Source organism: Aquarana catesbeiana, linkage group LG01, assembly GCF_042186555.1.
Source record: "Aquarana catesbeiana isolate 2022-GZ linkage group LG01, ASM4218655v1, whole genome shotgun sequence".
Taxonomy (NCBI): domain Eukaryota; kingdom Metazoa; phylum Chordata; class Amphibia; order Anura; family Ranidae; genus Aquarana; species Aquarana catesbeiana.
Genome location: NC_133324.1, coordinates 17,454,524 through 17,473,904, shown reverse-complemented (window position 1 = coordinate 17,473,904; position 19,381 = coordinate 17,454,524). Strand labels below are relative to the sequence as shown.

General features: G+C 45.1%; 1 protein-coding gene across 5 annotated transcripts in view; it reads right to left on the bottom strand.

Moving 5' to 3' along the window:
- Nucleotides 1-19,381, bottom strand: part of LOC141130158 (uncharacterized) — a 71,809-nt gene that overhangs the window by 16,555 nt on the left and 35,873 nt on the right. For all 5 annotated transcript variants that reach the window (XR_012242023.1, XR_012242017.1, XM_073618110.1 and 2 more), the window contains exons 6-7: nucleotides 8,687-8,788; nucleotides 5,503-5,616 (exon numbers count right to left, since the gene is read on the bottom strand). Coding sequence is in view for 3 of the 5 variants with exons in the window: in XM_073618110.1 (XP_073474211.1) it covers nucleotides 5,503-5,616; nucleotides 8,687-8,788 (216 nt within the window). In the remaining 2 variants the exon portion in view is untranslated. The remainder of the gene's footprint in view (nucleotides 1-5,502; nucleotides 5,617-8,686; nucleotides 8,789-19,381) is intronic.

The following is a 19,381-nucleotide window of genomic DNA, read 5'->3' as shown; positions in this document are numbered from 1 at the left end:
TTTGATATATGTTTTGTTTTTTCGTGGTATATACAATTTTGGGCAGAATGCCATTAGTGAGGTTTGTATTGGCAATGGGGGAGATTTACTAAAACTGGAGCACTCAGAATGTGGTTCAACTGTGCATGGTAGCCAATCAGCTTCTAACCTCAACTCGTTCGATTAAGCTTTGGCAATAAAACCTGGAAGCTGATTGGTTTCTATGAAGAAGTTAGCATGGTTTTGCAGTCTCCATCTTTAGTAAATAAACCCCAATGTCTATTAAGAAACTGCACTCCCAGCCCGACTGCAGTGTGGATACGGAACGGCCTCAGACAACTCTCCTTTACAGGCCATGCCCCCCCCCCATGCATTTTGCCCCACCACCGCCCTCCAGTGGTTGGGGCAAAACGTGTCAGGGAAGGTGGCCTACAAAGGCAAGCTGTCTGAGGCCATTCCATATCCACACTGCAGTCGGGCTGGGAGTGCAGCTTCCTAATAGAAAGTGCATTCATCAGTAGAGGGTAAATGAATACACATACCGAGACCCCGATCTCTAGGAACAAAGGGAATCGGCTCATCTCTTAGCTTTCATCGGCGCTCAAAGTTCCATTACAGGTCCTTATATTGACAAAGTTGACTTTTATTAACCACTTCAATACCGGGCACTTTTACCCCCTTCCTGCCCAGGCCAATTTTCAGCTTTCAGCGCTGACACCTTTAACCACTTAACGACCAGCTGCCTTCGTTATACGTTGGTACTTTGACATGGAATGCAGTTGTTATTGCAGCAGCTAGCTGCCATAACCCTGGTATCCTCTGAAACGGCGGATGGCTGGCTTTCAGATAAAAGAGGTGTCATCGGCGAATTCGCCGCAAGATCACTTTTATCGCGGCGGGAGAGGTGCCCCGTCTCCCGCCGCGCTCTGGTCGTCTCGGACACTTACCAGAGCCGTCGGTAGTGGCGGAGACGATCAGATCCTCTCCCCTCTGAAAATGGATGCCGAGAGAGGGAAAGATGGGCCCCCCCCCCGCTCGGCTCCATAGCATTGGAGGGCGGAAGCGACGTCAAATGTCACTTACGCCCAATGGTCTTAAAGGGGAATTTTGTTTTTCAAATTGTAATTGTCATTGTAATGTTTAAGCACAAGATGTATGTGTGAAACGCGCCTACGTGACCAAAGTTTGGTGTCTTTGGGGTTATCTTTGTGAAACAAAATAAAAGGCAATTGGAAGTTCTGGATGTGCAGCCATTACTTTCTTCTTTCCAAGTTAAGTTCAGGTTTACGGTAAGATTCAGGGGTTAGGTTCAGGTTTACGGTAAGATTCAGGGGTTAGGCTCAGGTTTACGGTAAGATTCAGGGGTTAGGCTCAGGTTTACGGTAAGATTCAGGGGTTAGGTTCAGGTTTATGGTAAGATTCAGGGGTTAGGTTCAGGTTACGGTAAGATTCAGGGGTTAGGTTCAGGTTTACGCTAAGATTCAGGGGTTAGGTTCAGGTTACGGTAAGATTCAGGGGTTAGGTTCAGGTTTACGGTAAGATTCAGGGGTTAGGTTCAGGTTTACGGTAAGATTCAGGGGTTAGGTTCAGGTTACGGTAAGATTCAGGGGTTAGGTTCAGGTTTACGGTAAGATTCAGGGGTTAGGTTCAGGTTTAAAGTGACATTAAAGGCAATTTGCTTTTTTTTTTTTTTCTTAAATAACAAACATGTTATACTTACCTGCAAAATGGTTTTGGACAGAACAGGCTGGCTGTGCCATTGGCTCCCGCTGTTGTCTCAGCCAATGAGGAGGGGGAGTCCTTGGAGAGCTGAGGCTCCTGTACACCACTGGATTGCGATGGGGCTCAAGTATGTCTTAGGAGGGACTGGGGTGGGGAAGCTGCAGAGATGTACAGAGGTTTTTTACTGTCATGCAAAAAACCTTGAGCCTTTAGAACCACTTTACCTGAACCTAACCCTCAACTCACCTTAAAGGGTAAGTTCACCTTTACAGAAAAATCTGTAAGGTGAAATTACACAGGACCCCTTCCTTTCAACCCCAACAACCCCCCCGCCCCCCCTCCCCCAGTCCCGCTGACCTGGATCGCAGCAATCTCCCGTTCTGAGCCCCAGGATATCCACGGAGCTGAATCTCCAAAATGTACGCCCTCAGGAGGGACATTTCAGAGCATCCTAATTGGTCGACACCATCACATGGGCAGTGCCGACCAATCAGAAGCTGCGTAGCTTGTTCTGTCAGCTGGGAAGAAGACGCGTGGATACTGAGGGGATTTCTAAGCCCTGGACTCCTGACGCGGATATACCGGGGCTCAGAACAGGAGATTGGCGCGATCCAGGTCAGTGTTAATTCGGGAGGGAGGGGGTGTGAGGAGGGGTTCCTGTGTAAGTTCACCTTACAGATTTTTGTGTAAACTTACTCTTTAAGGCGAGTTGAGGGTTAGGTTCAGGTTTAGGTAGGATTTAGGAGTAAGGCTCAAATTTAAGGTAAGATTTGGGACTTAGGTTAAGGTAAGATGTGGTGGTTAGATTCAGGTTTAAAGGGAAGAGTTGAGGATTGGGTTCAAGTGTAGGTAGGATTCAGGGGTTAGGCTCAGATTTAAGGTAAGATTCAGGAGTTAGGCTAAGGTTTAGGGTAAGATTTGGGAGTTAGGCTAAGGTTTAGGGTAAGATTTGGAAGTTAGGCTAAGGTTTAGGGTAAGATTTGGAAGTTAGGCTAAGGTTTAGGGTAAGATTTGGGAGTCAGGCTAAGGTTTAGGGTAAGATTTGGGAGTTCGATTCAGGTGCAGATAAGACTTGGGGGATAGGTTCAAGTTTGCAGATAGATTTCCAGAATTATGGTGAGCTGATCATTTACTTAGAATTACTTTTCCTAGTGTAATATCACGTGGTAGAATTGTCATTCACAAAAATTACAATGAAAAGACCAGAAAGACCAGGCCCCCTCCACCAAAAAAATAAAAAGAAGCATAGCAACCCGCACTTGTCAGCAGTTCCAGAAATTGTTCGTAATGAAAAAAAGTAGTAGAATTTTAGAATCAGGTGAGTGCCAAAGGTGGACATCTGGCCTTGAATAGTTTGGCACAAAAATAAACTAACACTTAAAGCTAAATAATGCACCTACTTGACTATATTCTAGGTGTGATTGGAAGTGCCCTTAAAAATCAGGGATCAGGTATACATCTATCCTACCATTTTATGGCCAAATATATGTGGGACCTTCTTTAAAATAATTGAGTTAAGGTGTTTCCAATGAAGGATACAGCAAATGCTTGTGGCAACAGTTTGGTTAAGACCCTTTTCTGTTCCACTATGACTGTGTCCCAAAGCCAACTCCATAGAGACATGGTTTAGTATGGAGGAAGGAACCCGAGTTCCCCCCTGAGGAACCCTTACCTCAACCCACTAAACACCTTAATTTGGAAGGCCAATTGTGAGCCAGGTCTTCTCAACATCAGTACCCGACTTCGTAAATGTGCACAAATTCCCACAGACTTCCTCCAAATCCTTATGTGAAGAGTGGAGATTCTTATAGCCATAAACAAGGACCAAATCCATATTAATGATCATGGTTTTGGAATAGGATGTCCAACAAGCTCCTCCAGGTGTGAGGGTTTGTTCACACCAGGGGCGTTGCTAGGGGGTGGCTTTTGGGGCTATAGCCCCGAATCTGGGGCCCATAGCCCCGAGTCTCTGCAGGGGTCCCCAAGGGGAGGGGAGGCTGATGTAAGTGGGGGGCTCTCTGGGGACCCTGATTTTAAGGGGGAGGCTCTCTGGAGACCCTGATTTAAGGGGAAGGCTCTCTGGAGACCCTGATTTAAGGGGGAGGCCCTCTGGGGACCCTAATGTAAGGGGGGGCTCTCTGGGAACTCTAATGCAAGTGGGGGGCTCTCTGGGGACCCTGATGCAAGGGGGGGGCTTTCTGGGGATATATATTACACACACACACATATATTACTGTATATACATGTGTATGCCCGCCCAAGCATATGACTTTCCTTACTACGCTGCTATGGGCTCTAGCCCCAGATCTTTTGTAGACCTAGCAACGCCCCTGGTTCACACCATGTGTTAGGCTACATCAGGGTTTCCCTAAGTGAAATTTACTTGTGCAAAAAAAATACTGGCAGGGCCAAATTACTGACACAACATGAAAACATTACTGACCAAACCACATTTTTACAGACAGTTTAAAAAGTTAGCCAAAATTAACATTTTCAGAGCAATTGTTAATATTTAAGCTACAAACATAAAGCTAGTGCAATTAGCAATGTGTTCAAGGTATAACAAAAAGGTAAAAAACATTACATCAGAGTCTGCAGGGTCCCCCTTTTCAATGCTAAGGGGAATTCTGCAGACCATAATGTAAGAGGAAATGCTGCAGACTCTGATGTAAAGGAAAACTCTGAGGACTCTGATAAAAGGGGGAACGCTGAGGCCCCCGATCAAAGGTGGTCTCTGGTCAACAGGGCCCCCCCCACCTTACATCTGCAGCATTAGCATTCCCACTTACATCAGGGTCTGCAGCATTGCCCTTTACATCAGAGTCCACAGAGTTCCCCCTGGCACTGTAAAGGGGAATCCTGCAAACTCTGATGTATAGGTGGAACACTGTGGACTCTGATGTAAGGGGGATTCCCCCTCTAGTCTCACTGTAACTCATAAAAGATGCCAAGTGGCGCCATGATGTCTCCACACGCCTGTCCGAGCCCTGCCCAAGCTCACCTGGCTTCAGAACTGCACACGCGCTGTTCCCAAGCCAGTCCGCCGTCATATTTCTTACGGAGAGCCGCTGTCCATGACAGACATTTATGGGCAGCTTGTAGCTTGGCCGATTTTTCAAACTGTCCTTAAATTTACAGGCGGTTGGCAATCGTGGGCTACATTGGTCAACACAGCGCCAAACACATGGACAAGGCAAAAAGCCTCCTAATCTATTGTGTACATTCACAACAACGCACTGCCATTGGTCTGCATTAAAAAATATATAAGGCGGGCAGTTTGAAGCTGGTCCTTCAGCCACATGGATGGAGAAGACAGATCTAATCAACCTGTAAATGCACACAACCAGGGGTGGACTGACCATTTAGCCACTCGGGCATTGCCCGAGGGCCCTGGGCCACTAGGGGGCCCCATCAGGGTTGCCAGCCTCAGTAAAACCAGGGACAGTATGTATAAATCTGTTTTTTTTACATCTGTCTGTGTATACTGTGTGTACATGTATGTGTATACTGTGTGATTGTATACTGTGTGTGCGTATACTGTGTGTACATGTATGTGTATACTGTGTGATTGTATACTGTGTGTGCGTATACTGTGTGTACATGTATGTGTATACTGTGTGATTGTATACTGTGTGTGTGTATACTGTGTGGCCCCATAATCTCTGATTGCCTGGGGGGCCCCATAATCTCCTGTTGCCCGGGGGCCCCATGAGTTATCAGTCCGCCCCTGCACACAACCAACCCCAACAGAGAGAAAGCTGAAAAAAGAGCTATGACACACAGGAAGACCCTTCTACTCACAGCGTATGGTGATGATCACCAAAATAGCAATGCAGAATGCCGGAATGACAACCATATTGGAGAAGATCATGGCCGGGTTACAGAAAACTTCGACAGCAGAAGAGAATCTTACATCTGAGAAATGGTCAAAAAACAAAGGACAAAGATATTATTAATAGGGAATGGATGGTTGTTTTCTACATGACTTGGATCATCATCATATGGTCAGGTCTAAAAAGATACATTTAAAAAAGTCAGGGGAGCAACAGAAAATTAATCGTCCCCCAAAAAAGTCTAAATAGCGGGTCCCAGCAAAAACATGAGGAATTATACCTACCTTTCCGGTGGCCCGTGTTGCCGATCTTCTCTCCGTTAAAGCATTGCAGTGTCCATTAGACGGTTAAGCATCTATCACTTTCCGGGACTGAGGGATGCTTGTGTCCCTTCTGGATTATATCCTTCAACCCCTACATCTCTACAGGACACAGCCGTGATGTAGGGGATGGAGGGTGGAACCTCCACATGGAAGGAGATACAGGAGGCCGATACTCCAAGAAGTGTTGAATGATGAAGAGTCTGCAACAAGGATAGAAGGCATGGGGGCCACTGGAGAGGTGAGATTAGTGGATCTTCTTCTGCAGAGATCTGCTACTTAGTTGTAGTTTTTTGATTCTTCCTGCCATTCAGCAACTGCCTGCCCGTACGAGGTACGGGCCGACAGCTGTCTGAGAGGCTGCAGGATCCCGGCATTGCACCTGCGATCTGCTGATTACAGTATTAAAAAAGTAAACATTTTTGTGCATTCATTTGCCTATCCAATCGACCTCCGGAAGATTTACCCTCCCCCCTACCCCCTCTTTTATGACCATGCCATTTTTTGCGATATGGCACTGCGTTACTTTAAAAGGGTTGTAAAAGGTAAGTGTTTTGTCACCTTAATGCATCCTATGCATTAAGGTGAAAAAACACCTGGCAGTGACCGGTCCCCCCCCCCCCGTTCTTCTTACCTGAACCCTCGAACTTGTCCCATGGGGACGCGCCGTCTCTTGGCTATGGGGTTCTCGGCTGTTGATTGGATAGATTGATAGCAGCGCAGCCATTGGCTCCCGCTGCTGTCAATCAAATCCAATGATGCGGCCGCCGGGGGGGCGGGGCCGAGTCCTGCATTCGGCGTCTATGGACGCCGAATGCTGGACTTGGGAGCGCTTCTTCTGGGGGGTTATAATGTGGGGAGGAGCCGAGAGAGCCGCCAAGGGACCCCAGAAGGGGAGGATTGGGGCCACTCTGTGCAAAACGAGCTGCACAGTGGAGATAAGTATAACATGTTTGTTATTTTTTTTTTTTAAAGAAACCTTTAGTATCACTTTAACTGACAATTGCGCAGTCATGCAACGCTGTACCCAAATACAATTTTTGTTGTTTATTTTTCCCACAAATAGAGCTTTGTTTTGGTGGCATTTGATCACCTCTGCGTTTATTTTTCATGCTTTACAAAAAAAGACCGACATCTATAAAAAAAAATCAATATTGTTTTACTATAAAACCTATCCAATAAAAAAAATAAATAAAATAAAATCTATTTTTTTCATAAAATTTAGGCCAATATGTATTCTGCTATATATTTTTGCTAAAAAAAATAAAAAATAAGCGCATATTGATTGGTTTGCTATAAAAGTTATAGCATCTACAAACTATGGGATATATACTGAAATATTTAATTTTTATCCTAGTAATGCCAGCGATCAGCAACTTATAGCGGGACTGTGATATTGCTGAGGACAATCTGATAATAACTGACACTTTGTGGAAACCAGTGTGGAAACCAGTGTGGAAACCAGTGACACCAATACAGTGATCAGTGCTAAATGTGCTAATATGCACTGTCACTGTACTAATGACACTGGCTGGGAAAGGGGTTAAGCATCTAGGGTGATCAAAGAGTTAAATGTGTGCCTAGCCAGTGTTTATGTGTACTGTGTGTGTGGTGCTTTTACTCAGGGAAGTGATGGCTTTTATTCTCTGCTTTGCAGGGACACAAAATCCATCACTTTCCCCCAGACAGGACAGAGTTCTGCCTGGTTTACATAGGCAGAGAGTCGATCTGTGATCGGCGGATGCTGGTGGACATCCAGTGCCCGGCACCCGCAGATCAACCTCTGCTTTGAGTAATCACAGCAAAAGCATCCCACTGCCCCCTAGGCGAAAGTGCAGAATTATATATATATATATATATATATATATATATATATATATATATATATATATATATATATATATATATATATATACACATATACATATATACACACACACACACACACACACACACACACAGTGGAACTTTGGTTTACGAGTAAAGCGGTTAACAAGCGTTTTGAAAGACGAGCAACTTTTTTTTCAAATTCTGACTCGGTTTGTGAGTGTTGTCTCGCAAAATGAGCAGAATGCAAGCTAATGGGTTGTGCAGTACCACATTTGGCCAGAGGTGCGGTAGGCGCCGGTGAGTGACACTCGGAACGATTCGGAGCCGTTCGGAATCACTCGGAAATATTCCGTTCCCGAGGCTTTTCGAGTTCAGCCGAGCTGCCATCGAGTATTTCCGAGGCTCTCCGGCACCCCCCCCACCTCTGGCCGCATGCAATAGAAGTCAATGTGGAACAAATTATGTTCGTTTCCATTGACTTCCATGGGGAAACTCGCTTTGATATGCGAGTGCTTTGGATTACAAGCATTCTTCTGTAGGATTATGCTTGTAATCCAAGGTTCCACTATATATATATATATATATATATATATATATATATATATATATATATATATATATATATATATATATATATATATATATATATATATATATATATATATGATTCTGCACAGAACGGATGCCCACTATATCTGCTATAGGGCGGTCGTGACCTGGTTAACATAGCAGGGATTTTTTGTTTTAAGTAAAGTAGTGTGCTAAATAGAAACCATGAACAATATGTTCTTCAGAAAAAAAATTTGGATTTAGGATAGAAAATAAGCCACAAAGTCAGGGTTAGGTTGACCAACATATACTCACACTGCCACATTTTGGTCTGGGCATCCAATGATCACTGATCCCGGGTCACAAAAGAGTAAATACAACAAAACCTGCAAATTCCTCTATATGGATCGTCCCGTTAGGTCATAAAGGAAAATAATCTTTATCAATACCCACTTGTTTGCCTACATCTGTTTACGAAGAAGAATATCCAGTAGATCACTCTACAGAGCAGGAAAAATGCCGGCACGCAACCACACTCTGCTGGGATAATCTCTCCTGAAACACACAAAACAAATAGAGAATTAGGCCTCATGTACAACTGCAGCTGCTAAACGGACGTTTAGGAGCAGTTTGGTGTTTTTTTCAGCAGCCCCCTGAACTCTCCTCAAATGTTGTCCTATGTATAGATGTACACTTGTTGTTTATAGGAGTTTAGAGGCGTTTACTGACGTTTCTTTGAAAGCAGATAAATTGTACAATGTCCCATGCTAAGATGGTAGCCATCGATCAAAATCAAATTCCAAAATTTGAAAAACTTTGGCATCCTTGGATAAAACAACAGTTCCTGTCAAACTTCAATGACTCTGTCCTGTTGCCATGGTAACAGATTAAATGACTTACAGAGACACCCATTCTAAGGCTTCAAAGAGAACTAAAAAGAATAATAAACTGACGAGTGGGACAACCTTGTGGACCATACCTCTACCTTTCAACCCTTTTTCTTCTTTCTTTTTCCTTTTCTCCATCTTACGATTAAAGCTCATTATCAGAATTTATTTGACCTATATACACTCTACTTGTAAACAATATGTATAGTAGGTATAAATCATTTAAATACCTACAAAAGTAACTAAGGAAATGATATATATCTTTAATTTAGGTTTACGTGAACCCAATGTTTAATATTTGAAATTTCATGATATTTACCTATATAAACCCTACTGTAAAACAATGAGCTTACTTTATAGATCCTTGTAAACTTACTTTATGTATCTTTATAACATTGTATACTCAATAAACTTCTTTTGACAAGGAAAGCAGATAAATTGCGTTCAGGATTGTAGTTTACCGATATTTCAAATGCCAAATGCTTGTAAATGTGTGTAAAACGTTAAGACACAGCATTAAGCTGCACTTTCAGCTCATTGTTTTGAAAAAACCTGCAGAGGGGTCCCCCTAAGACCAGACCCTTTGTCCTGGTATGAATTTTCAGGGGAAACCCCATGCAAAAAAAAAAAAAAAAAAACACACAGGGCCCCCCTCAAAATCTGTACCAGACTCTTATCCGAGCATGCAGCCCGGCAGGTCAGGAGAAGGAGGGGGGAGCAGGTGCCCCCCCAGACCATACCAGGCCACACACCCTTAACATGGGGGGTGTGGGTGCCTTGAGGCTGGGGGGGTGCAGAGCCAAAGCACCTTGTCCCACTCCCCATGTTGAGGGGGACAAGGGCCTCTTCCTGACAACCCTGGGCTGTGGTTGTTGGGGTCTGTGGGCAGGGGGCTTATTAGAATCTGGATCCCAGATCCTGGGCCCTCCCCACCATGTGAAGGAGTATGGGGTACATTGTACCGCTACCCATTCACCCCCAAAAAAAGGCAGTATAGTGTAAATAAAAACAAGAGACGGTTTCGACAAGTCTTTCCTCTGGTCTTCTTCCTCTGGTCTTCTCTGCCGCCAACCCGGTCCTCCACTGACACTGTCTCCCATCTTTGTGACAGCTCCGCTCTCTACTAGTTATTAAATATCAATGGGGCGTGGCCATCCAGTGATGTCACTATGAGACCCCCGCCCCTTGTGGCGTCACATGATGTCACAAGGAGGAGGGGTCTCATGGTGACGTCACCGGATGGGCACGCCCCATGGCTATACAAGAACGGGGCAGAGAGCAGAGATAGTGCAAATACCGGAGACCGTGCCGGAGGAGGACCGGGTCGGTGGCGGAGAAGACAGCAGTGTCGGAGAAGACCGGAGGGAGAAGACCGAAAGAAGAAGATCGGAGGGGGAAGAAGGCCAGGAAGAATGATGGACATGGATGCGACTTCTTTTCAAATTAATTGGCTGAAAGTTGGATCAGTAGACAGCTTTCATAGGGAACCATTAATTTTGAATAGAGGCAGAGAAACACTGCTAAAAGCTAACGCGGCTAAACGTACATTGACGCCAATGCAAAAAGCTACTAAAAACGCGTTTGTACAGCTGTTTTTTCCTGGCGTTGGTAGTGGCTTCACAGCTCGTTTATTCCAACGCCCCGTGTACATGAGGCCCAACTATGATGTATAATAACATAGGTAAAAAAAGAATGCATTCATAAAGAACTAGATAAATCCAAACAAACGTATTGCCTATTTTTTTAAATCTCTTAATCGGTTTGACTTTAACAACCGTCTTAAAGTGTGTTTTAAAGGTTTTGTTTTAGATGGTAAAGGATTAGATCCCTGTTGGGTTTTTACTGCGATTTGGGACGCCATTAGAGAGATTTCCCCTCAATTCCTGTCCTGCTGACAATTGATTTACCAGACAGGAAGTGAGGGGAACTCTCCAACAGCAACACTGATAGAAATACACTTTTTTTTTTTTGGTAGGGTAAAAAAGTGGTCTCCAGACTGCGGGCCTGGGGCCGGATGCTCAGCCTCTGCTTGCTTTTATCAAGCTCTTGGGGCACTCTTCCTCCCACAGACACAAATAATGGGACACGATTCTTCCATCTGACAGTTGGTAGAGGAAGACTAACACCCTGTCAGATATTTATTTTCTGTATGTATCTAGGACAGTAAGAGAAACCCAAAAGGAGTTCCAACCCTCCCTCAGTCCCTCATCCAGGTCCTCAGCTGTTGCCATTTTCAGGTGCGGAGACCACTAATCTGGTGCTCCTTTAGACCTCTGGTCCTCTCAGCTCTCCACTGTTATCAGTCCCCTTCTGGATCCTGAGAGAACCCCACCACTGGACATTCAATAGGAAGTGACCATGTCACTGAGTAACCAAAGGAGAACCCATGCAGGAAGAATGCAGAGGAAGAAGGCTTGGGAACAGAAAGTCACATAACTAAAGTAAGTAGACAGGGGCATTTCAATTTTAGCAATTTTTTGTTACTAGAGCAATCAGTTAAAGGGGACTGGAAGGGGGGATAGCTTTATGCCAGATATGAGCTTTACATTTTTAGCTTTTATTTGCTTTGAATGCATCTCCGCCATTTGGGCAACATACAGTATATACCAAGGATCATAACAATCATGTCTATAATCATATGATGATATAAGTCTATAAGTCTATAAATAAATCATATTTTTCCTAGGAAGAAGTCATAACCAAAGAAAACAGACATAATTTAAAAAACACTCACGTTATCCTTCAACTCTGAAAAAAAAAGTCACTATTCCATAGAAAATGATATATGCATCAACTAGACAGGGATCTGAAGAACAGTCTAGAGCAGCCATTCTCAACCAGATTTCCTTCTTGAGCTATGGATTGATTAAACTCCAATTTGATGGTGCCTGCATAGTTCTAGGGCCAATGTCATTGAGTCAACAACATGACAACGGTCATCTTTTTTTGCTGTCTGTATGGGGGCATTCTTCCCACATACCACAAATGTAAGGAGCATTCTTCCCACTGACCACTAATGTAAGGAACATTCTTCCAGTTGACCACCAATGTAACGAACATTCTTCTCACTGATCACCAATGTAAGGGACATTCTTCTCACTGATCACCAATGTAAGGAACATTCTTCTCACTGATCACCAATGTAAGGGACATTCTTCTCACTGATCACCAATGTAAGGGACATTCTTCTCACTGATCACCAATGTAAGGAACATTCTTCTCACTGATCACCAATGTAAGGGACATTCTTCTCACTGATCACCAATGTAAGAAACATTCTTCTCACTGATCACCAATGTAAGGGACATTCTTCTCACTGACCACCAATGTAAGGAGGATTCTTCTCACTGATCACCAATGTAAGGAACATTCTTCTCACTGATCACCAATGTAAGGGACATTCTTCTCACTGATCACCAATGTAAGGAGCATTCTTCTCACTGATCACCAATGTAAGGGACATTCTTCTCACTGATCACCAATGTAAGGAGCATTCTTCTCACTGATCACCAATGTAAGGAACATTCTTCTCACTGATCACCAATGTAAGGGACATTCTTCTCACTGATCACCAATGTAAGGAACATTCTTCTCACTGATCACCAATGTAAGGAGCATTCTTCCCACTGATCACCAATGTAACGAACATTCTTCTCACTGATCACCAATGTAACGAACATTCTTCCCACTAATCACCAATGTAAGGATCATTCTTCCAGTTGACCACCAATGTAAGGAACATTGTTCCAGTTGACCACCAATGTAAGGAGCATTCTTACCACTGATCACCAATGTAAGGAGCATTCTTACCACTGATCACCAATGTAAGGGGCATTCTTCTCACTGATCACCAATGTAAGGAGCATTCTTCCCACTGATCACCAATGTAAGGAACATTCTTCCGGTTGACCACCAATGTAAGGAACATTCTTCCCACAGATCACCAATGTAAGTGACATTCTTCCCACTGATCACCAATGTAAGGGACATTCTTCCCACTGATCACCAATGTAAGGGACATTCTTCCCACTGACCACCAATGTAAGGGACATTCTTCCCACTGATCACCAATGTAAGGGGCATTCTTCTCACTGATCACCAATGTAAGGGGCATTCTTCTCACTGATCACCAATGTAAGGAGCATTCTTCTCACTGACCACCAATGTAAGGGGCATTCTTCTCACTGATCACCAATGTAAGGGGCATTCTTCTCACTGACCACCAATGTAAGGGACATTCTTCTCACTGATCACCAATGTAAGGGGCATTCTTCTCACTGACCACCAATGTAAGGGACATTCTTCCAGTTGACCACCAATGTAAGGAACATTCTTCTCACCGATCACCAATGTAAGAAACATTCTTCCCACTGACCACCAATGTAAGATACATTCTTCCCACTGATCACCAATGTAAGGAACATTCTTTCCACTGATCACCAATGTAAGGAACATTCTTTTCACTGATCACCAATGGAAGGGACATTCTTCTCACTGATCCCCAATGTAAGGAACATTCTTCCCACTGACCACCAATGTAAGGGAAATTCTTCCCAATGATCACCAATGTAAGGGACATTCTTCCCACTGACCACCAATGTAAGATACATTCTTCCAGTTGACCACCATTGTAAGGGACATTCTTCCCACTGACCACCAATGTAAGGGAAATTCTTCCCAATGATCACCAATGTAAGGGACATTCTTCCCACTGACCACCAATGTAAGGGACAGTCTTCCCACTGAAACCTGGCCAGGACATTATCTCCATGGAAATAGAAAGCCAATGCTGCAGGTAGTTCCTGTTGAACAAACCCGACACACCTTCCAACAGGGTGCACCCCCAGTTCGTATGCTGCACTAGAGACCAGGAAAAAGTCCAGACATGCCACACTGTGAAAAAGATAATCCACTACAGGTATATTGAGGTCAAATTTAAACTCCAAGGCAGGATACATTCAGTGGGGGGAGAGAGGGGTTGACGCCTCTTGTACACTTAGTGCTTATTTATAACCTGAAGACTCAAACACTGAGCAAATTAATATAATGATTGTGCAGCTGTCAATTAGTTCAGAGCTTGTCTACTCCCTAAGCCCACACACTGAAAACTTGGCTCGGATGTCCCCCCACAGAACCACTTCAACCATAAAAATACATTTTCTAATGGCTGCACCACATCTTGTGAGGAGCAGGGAAGCCGACATCTGACAAAACATGAAGTTCACCAACAGTGCCAGGACAAGGTCATCCAGCGCCCAGGCAAACTGCACCCCCCTGGTTCATGATGTGCAAGCTTGGAGGATCCTACATCCAGCAGTCCCTCACTTGTTAAAATCACTGTCGCTATCACTACTCCGGCCAGCCTTGCAACAGAAGGAAGGCACCCCTGTCCCTACAGTAAACCATTGCGCCCAATATAAATCTTGGCAGATACATATACCATACTACACAGCAGCAAAAGCTGAACCCATCATTGTTCAAAGAGAGCAGAAATACAGGGGATTACTATGACATTGTGTACATTATAGAGATATGTGCACTAAAGATCAAAAATCAAAAAAAAAAAAAAATTGAAATAAATCAAAATATGTAAATACAAAAATGCAAAATAACCAATAGCCAAAATATTTCTAGTGAACAAAACCAACCAATAAATAAATGAAAATAAAGAAATAAGAATATGGGGAGGCCCCCGGAGACATCAGGTCTAATCATAAAAGTGTGTGGAGGTCCCACTCAAAATTTAGACCCTTCGGAATTAGTGTCTTTAAGTAAAAAATCCAAAAAACTTCCGCCTTGCACAGTAAATCACCTCCCCTGGGTGGCCTCCTAATCTCCTGTATACTTAGAGAGGAGCTCCAGATTCTCCCCAAAAAATTAAAAGTTACCTGTCCAGGCATCCAGCGATGCTGTCACCCAAGCCGATTCTTCAGTCGGCTTTGGGTGCTGCCGCCGCCATCTCTAGTAGGGGAATCAGGAAGGGAAGACTTGCAGCTTCACGGCCTGTTTCCTAATGCGCATGCGAGAGCTGTGCTGCACCTTGTGAATGGCCCCGTAGTACTCTGGGACCTGTGATGAGTCCCAGAAGAATGTAGGGTAAGGGGGGGGTTGAACTTCCGGCTCAGATCACTGCGTCGATCTGAGCTGGAAGTGGGAGCTGGTACCTATCAAAACCAGGTACCCCACTCCGACCAAAAAGTGCCAAATGTCAAACAAGCGGAGCTTCCCCTTTTGGGTGAAGCTCCGCTTTAGGGCTGCATGTCCCCCCCCCCCACCCATGCTTGCTATTAAAATGGTTCACTACATTTGTAGAATGTTTTTTCTGTATGTCATAGACATGATCATGGAGGCGATCACGCAGCCTTCGTGTGGTCCTGCCTACATATTGTATGTGGCAAATTTTACAAGTGATCAGGTAAATCAAGTACTTGGCAGAATGTTCTGCTTCTGTCAAAGGGGCATGACCGAAAAAGGTCTGCCATTCGGCATCTGATTGGCGCTCTCAGCCAAAGGCGCTGGCCACAGTGTTCTGGGGAGCCCCCTCTGTCAAAACACGATAGCTCAGTGAAGAGATCCCTGTACTAACATCGGATTGTTAGTACAGGATCTCCTCCCGAGCTCTTCAGGTTTTTTTTAGTTCAGCCCGCTGGGTTGAGCAGAAAAACAAAAAAAAAAAAAAAAAAACAATGGATAGCGTGTACCAGGCTTAAGTCCCGATTCACACTGCCACGACATCGAATTCGGACATGCTGGTGCGACTTCATCGCGGCTTACATACGACTTTACCAGAAGTCAATGCAAGTCGTATTTAAGAAGTCCCACTAAAAGTAGGGCAGGAACCTCTTTCAGAGTCAGAGCAACTCAAGTCGCTCCTATTAGAACAGTTCCATTGCTGCTAATGGGGTGCAACTTGTCATGCGACTTTGAACTCTCAAGTCGCAGGACAAGTCGCAGTAGTGTGAACCAGGGCTTAGGGAGTAGACCAGCTCTGAACTAATTATTAACAGCTGGACAATTTAAAGTGTTAGTAAACCCAGGACCCTGCATTCACTATAACTGGCCTGCCACAGTACACAGAACATGGAAATGCAATTATTTTAGTAAATATAAACTGCTAAATACCTTTTCTCATCAGCAGTATATAACAGTCTTGTGACTTTTATCAGTGTCTGGTTAAAGCTTGTAGGAGGAGTTTTCATACTGCACTGGCTGTCCTATCAAGATGCAATAGGCCCTGACCAGGTTTTTTGGGCTGGAGCACCCCTCCCCCTCCTCAATACCTCCTATTTAGTGGCCACCAGTGTTTAGGATGTATCCCCTTCAGTTCTCCCACATAGAGGAGTTTAGCTCCCATGGTTGAGACAAAGGATCTTTCATTCTATTACTAGTGTAGGACCCACTAATTCGGGGTACTTTGTCGCAGTAAGTGGGCTTAGAACTATATGACCATATAGTGTGACCAAACCCCCCGTATTTTTTAAATATGTTCAGGTGTTTTTAACTAGCCCTGCAGGAAATGTCATTCTTGTATGTGTGCGCTGTAAAATATTTTGTACTATCAGGATGCAGGACTCCTGACCCTCTGTCTGGACAGTGCTGATTGGCCCTGTGCTGATCACATGCACTCTCCCAAGGAAAAAAAAAACACACTCTCAAGCAATACAGTGGCGGCCGCTCCATTAGGGGCGCTGCCCCTCCAATCCATGGGCCCGGCCCCTAATCTACATGCAGGGCGCTGGACGAATGGATTCCAATGTTTTTTCAGAAGAACGTGATTAGAGCTTGATTTTAATTGGCTTCAAAAAGGGTGTGCTCCAGGAGCAGAGCACAGTGCCCGGAGCCCACCCAGTTGTGTGACGTTAGCAAATTATTATTCGCTAATGTCTTCCTCTTTCTCCTCCTGGCCAATCAGGAAGCGGGTCCTGAGACCCGATTGTCCAGGAGTTCTAAGATCCCGATTGGCCCTGCGTCCTAAATCCCGATTGGCCAGGAGGAGAAGCAACTGTCGGGACTCGTGAGGAGACGCAGGGGGAAAGCCGTGACCTGGATGGGTGGGGTGGCTGGCTGAGGGGGCCACCCCCCCAAGAAAATTGAGCACCAGGAGTCACTGGTACCTATAGGTCTTGCTAGCAGCAGGGCAGGTGAAGCCATCAGAAGACTCCAGTAGCAGGCAAGCTGGTAGGCAGCAGACTAAGGCAGGCTGGCACTGGCGACAGCAGACAGCTGAGATGGCTGCTGGTAGCAGATAGTAAGTCAGCCGGAATAGCAGCGTGGTAGGCAGGTCCTGAGGACAGCAGGCAATAGAGTCAGGCAGGCCGGGTCATACACAGATATGATGGATCGAGCACAAGGCATAGGCAGGAGCATGGTCAGGGAACAAGCCGGGTCTGGAACTGATCAGTAAAGCAGAAGCCAGTGGAGCAGACAGAAGCCGAGGTCGAGGGGGACAAGCTGAGGTCAGTGCAGGCGGAGATCAGAGATTGGTCAAGACAAGCCAGGTCAGCAACTGGAATCAGGATACAGGATCACAGGATACACAGGAAGCTGAAGACAAAGAATCTGATCCTGAGCACTGGCCCAGTTTAAATAGCCTGTTTGGCATCAACATCTGTCACAAGGGCACGTAAGCGCTGGCGCAGACGCGTATGAGCGTGCGCACGGGTATGCGCATGAACATTAGCTAGTGCTCAATTGCTGCAAGCACGAAAGGGAACATGTATTAGCCTGTGCACAGAAATCTGTCCAGAGGAGCCATCTCATCTATTGGCATGCCCTTCCTTACACCAGGGGACACATAGCATGCAACCCAAAAATGTCCTCTGCAGGATCACCTGACTGCATGAATCAGCACACAATGCAAATGTGATCATATTGCAGAGGTAGGGGCGCCCCGGAGCTCAGATCACTCTCTTGGTAAATGGTCTGATCTGACCCCCACTTCTCCACCAGTAGTATATCAATATTGGGTGCTGACTGGGGGGGGGCGGTGTACGGGTCAGGGGAAACCAGAATAATGATAATATTGCCACCCTTTCTTAGGAACAAATGACTACTCCAATCTTTCTTATCAATAGCAATTAATAGCAGGAGTTTATTTGCCAGGAAATTGGTGCAGAACCCCCCCCCCCCCCCCCCCCCGCAGAGTAGTGTGCCAAATAGTGAGTGTGGCCAAACAATGGGTCTTAAAGGAACAGGCTGAGCTACGTGTGCCGCAGTCCTTGTAACCACACAATAGGCCTTCGTTTCTCTGCCACAAAGTGAGACACATACAACAATCAGCACAATTATTTCAAGAAAATAGTAAACTCTTCCATTACCTATGATTTTCAGCTCACCTTAAAGAAGAACTTCACAGAATGGTCAGTGACTACTTAGCAACCAGCAACTGTTAAGACAATAAACACTTCATGTAATGTAAAACATAGCATTAAGTGTACAGTGGTCAGGATTATGTCATATACAGCCCAGGGTACAGAGTGCAGTGGTCAGGAGTTTGCCATATACAGCCCAGGGTACAGAGTGCAGTGGTCAGGAGTTTTCCATATACAGCCCAGGGTACAGAGTGCAGTGGTCAGGAGTTTTCCATATACAGCCCAAGGTACAAAGTGCAGTGGTCAGGAGTTTGCCATATACAGCATAGGGTACAGAGTGCAGTGGCCAGGATTATGTCATATACAGCCCAGGGTACAGAGTGCAGTGGTCAGGAGTTCGCCATATACAGCATAGGGTACAGAGTGCAGTGGTCAGGATTATGTCATATACAGCCCAGGGTACAGAGTGCTGTGGTCAGGAGTTTGCCATATACAGCCCAGGGTACAGAGTGCAGTGGTCAGGAGTTTTCCATATACAGCCCAAGGTACAAAGTGCAGTGGTCAGGAGTTTGCCATATACAGCATAGGGTACAGAGTGCAGTGGCCAGGATTATGTCATATACAGCCCAGGGTACAGAGTGCAGTGGTCAGGAGTTCGCCATATACAGCATAGGGTACAGAGTGCAGTGGTCAGGATTATGTCATATACAGCCCAGGGTACAGAGTGCTGTGGTCAGGAGTTTGCCATATACAGCCCAGGGTACAGAGTGCAGTGGTCAGGAGTTTGCCATATACAGCCCAGGGTACAGAGTGCAGTGGTTAGGATTATTTCATATACAGCCCAGCATACAGAGTGCAGTGGTCAGGAACATGAAATGTACAAAAACGTGTATACAGTGAGAGGTTCAGAAGTGCATTACACACAGGGTGCAGGGTTCAGAAGTGCATTA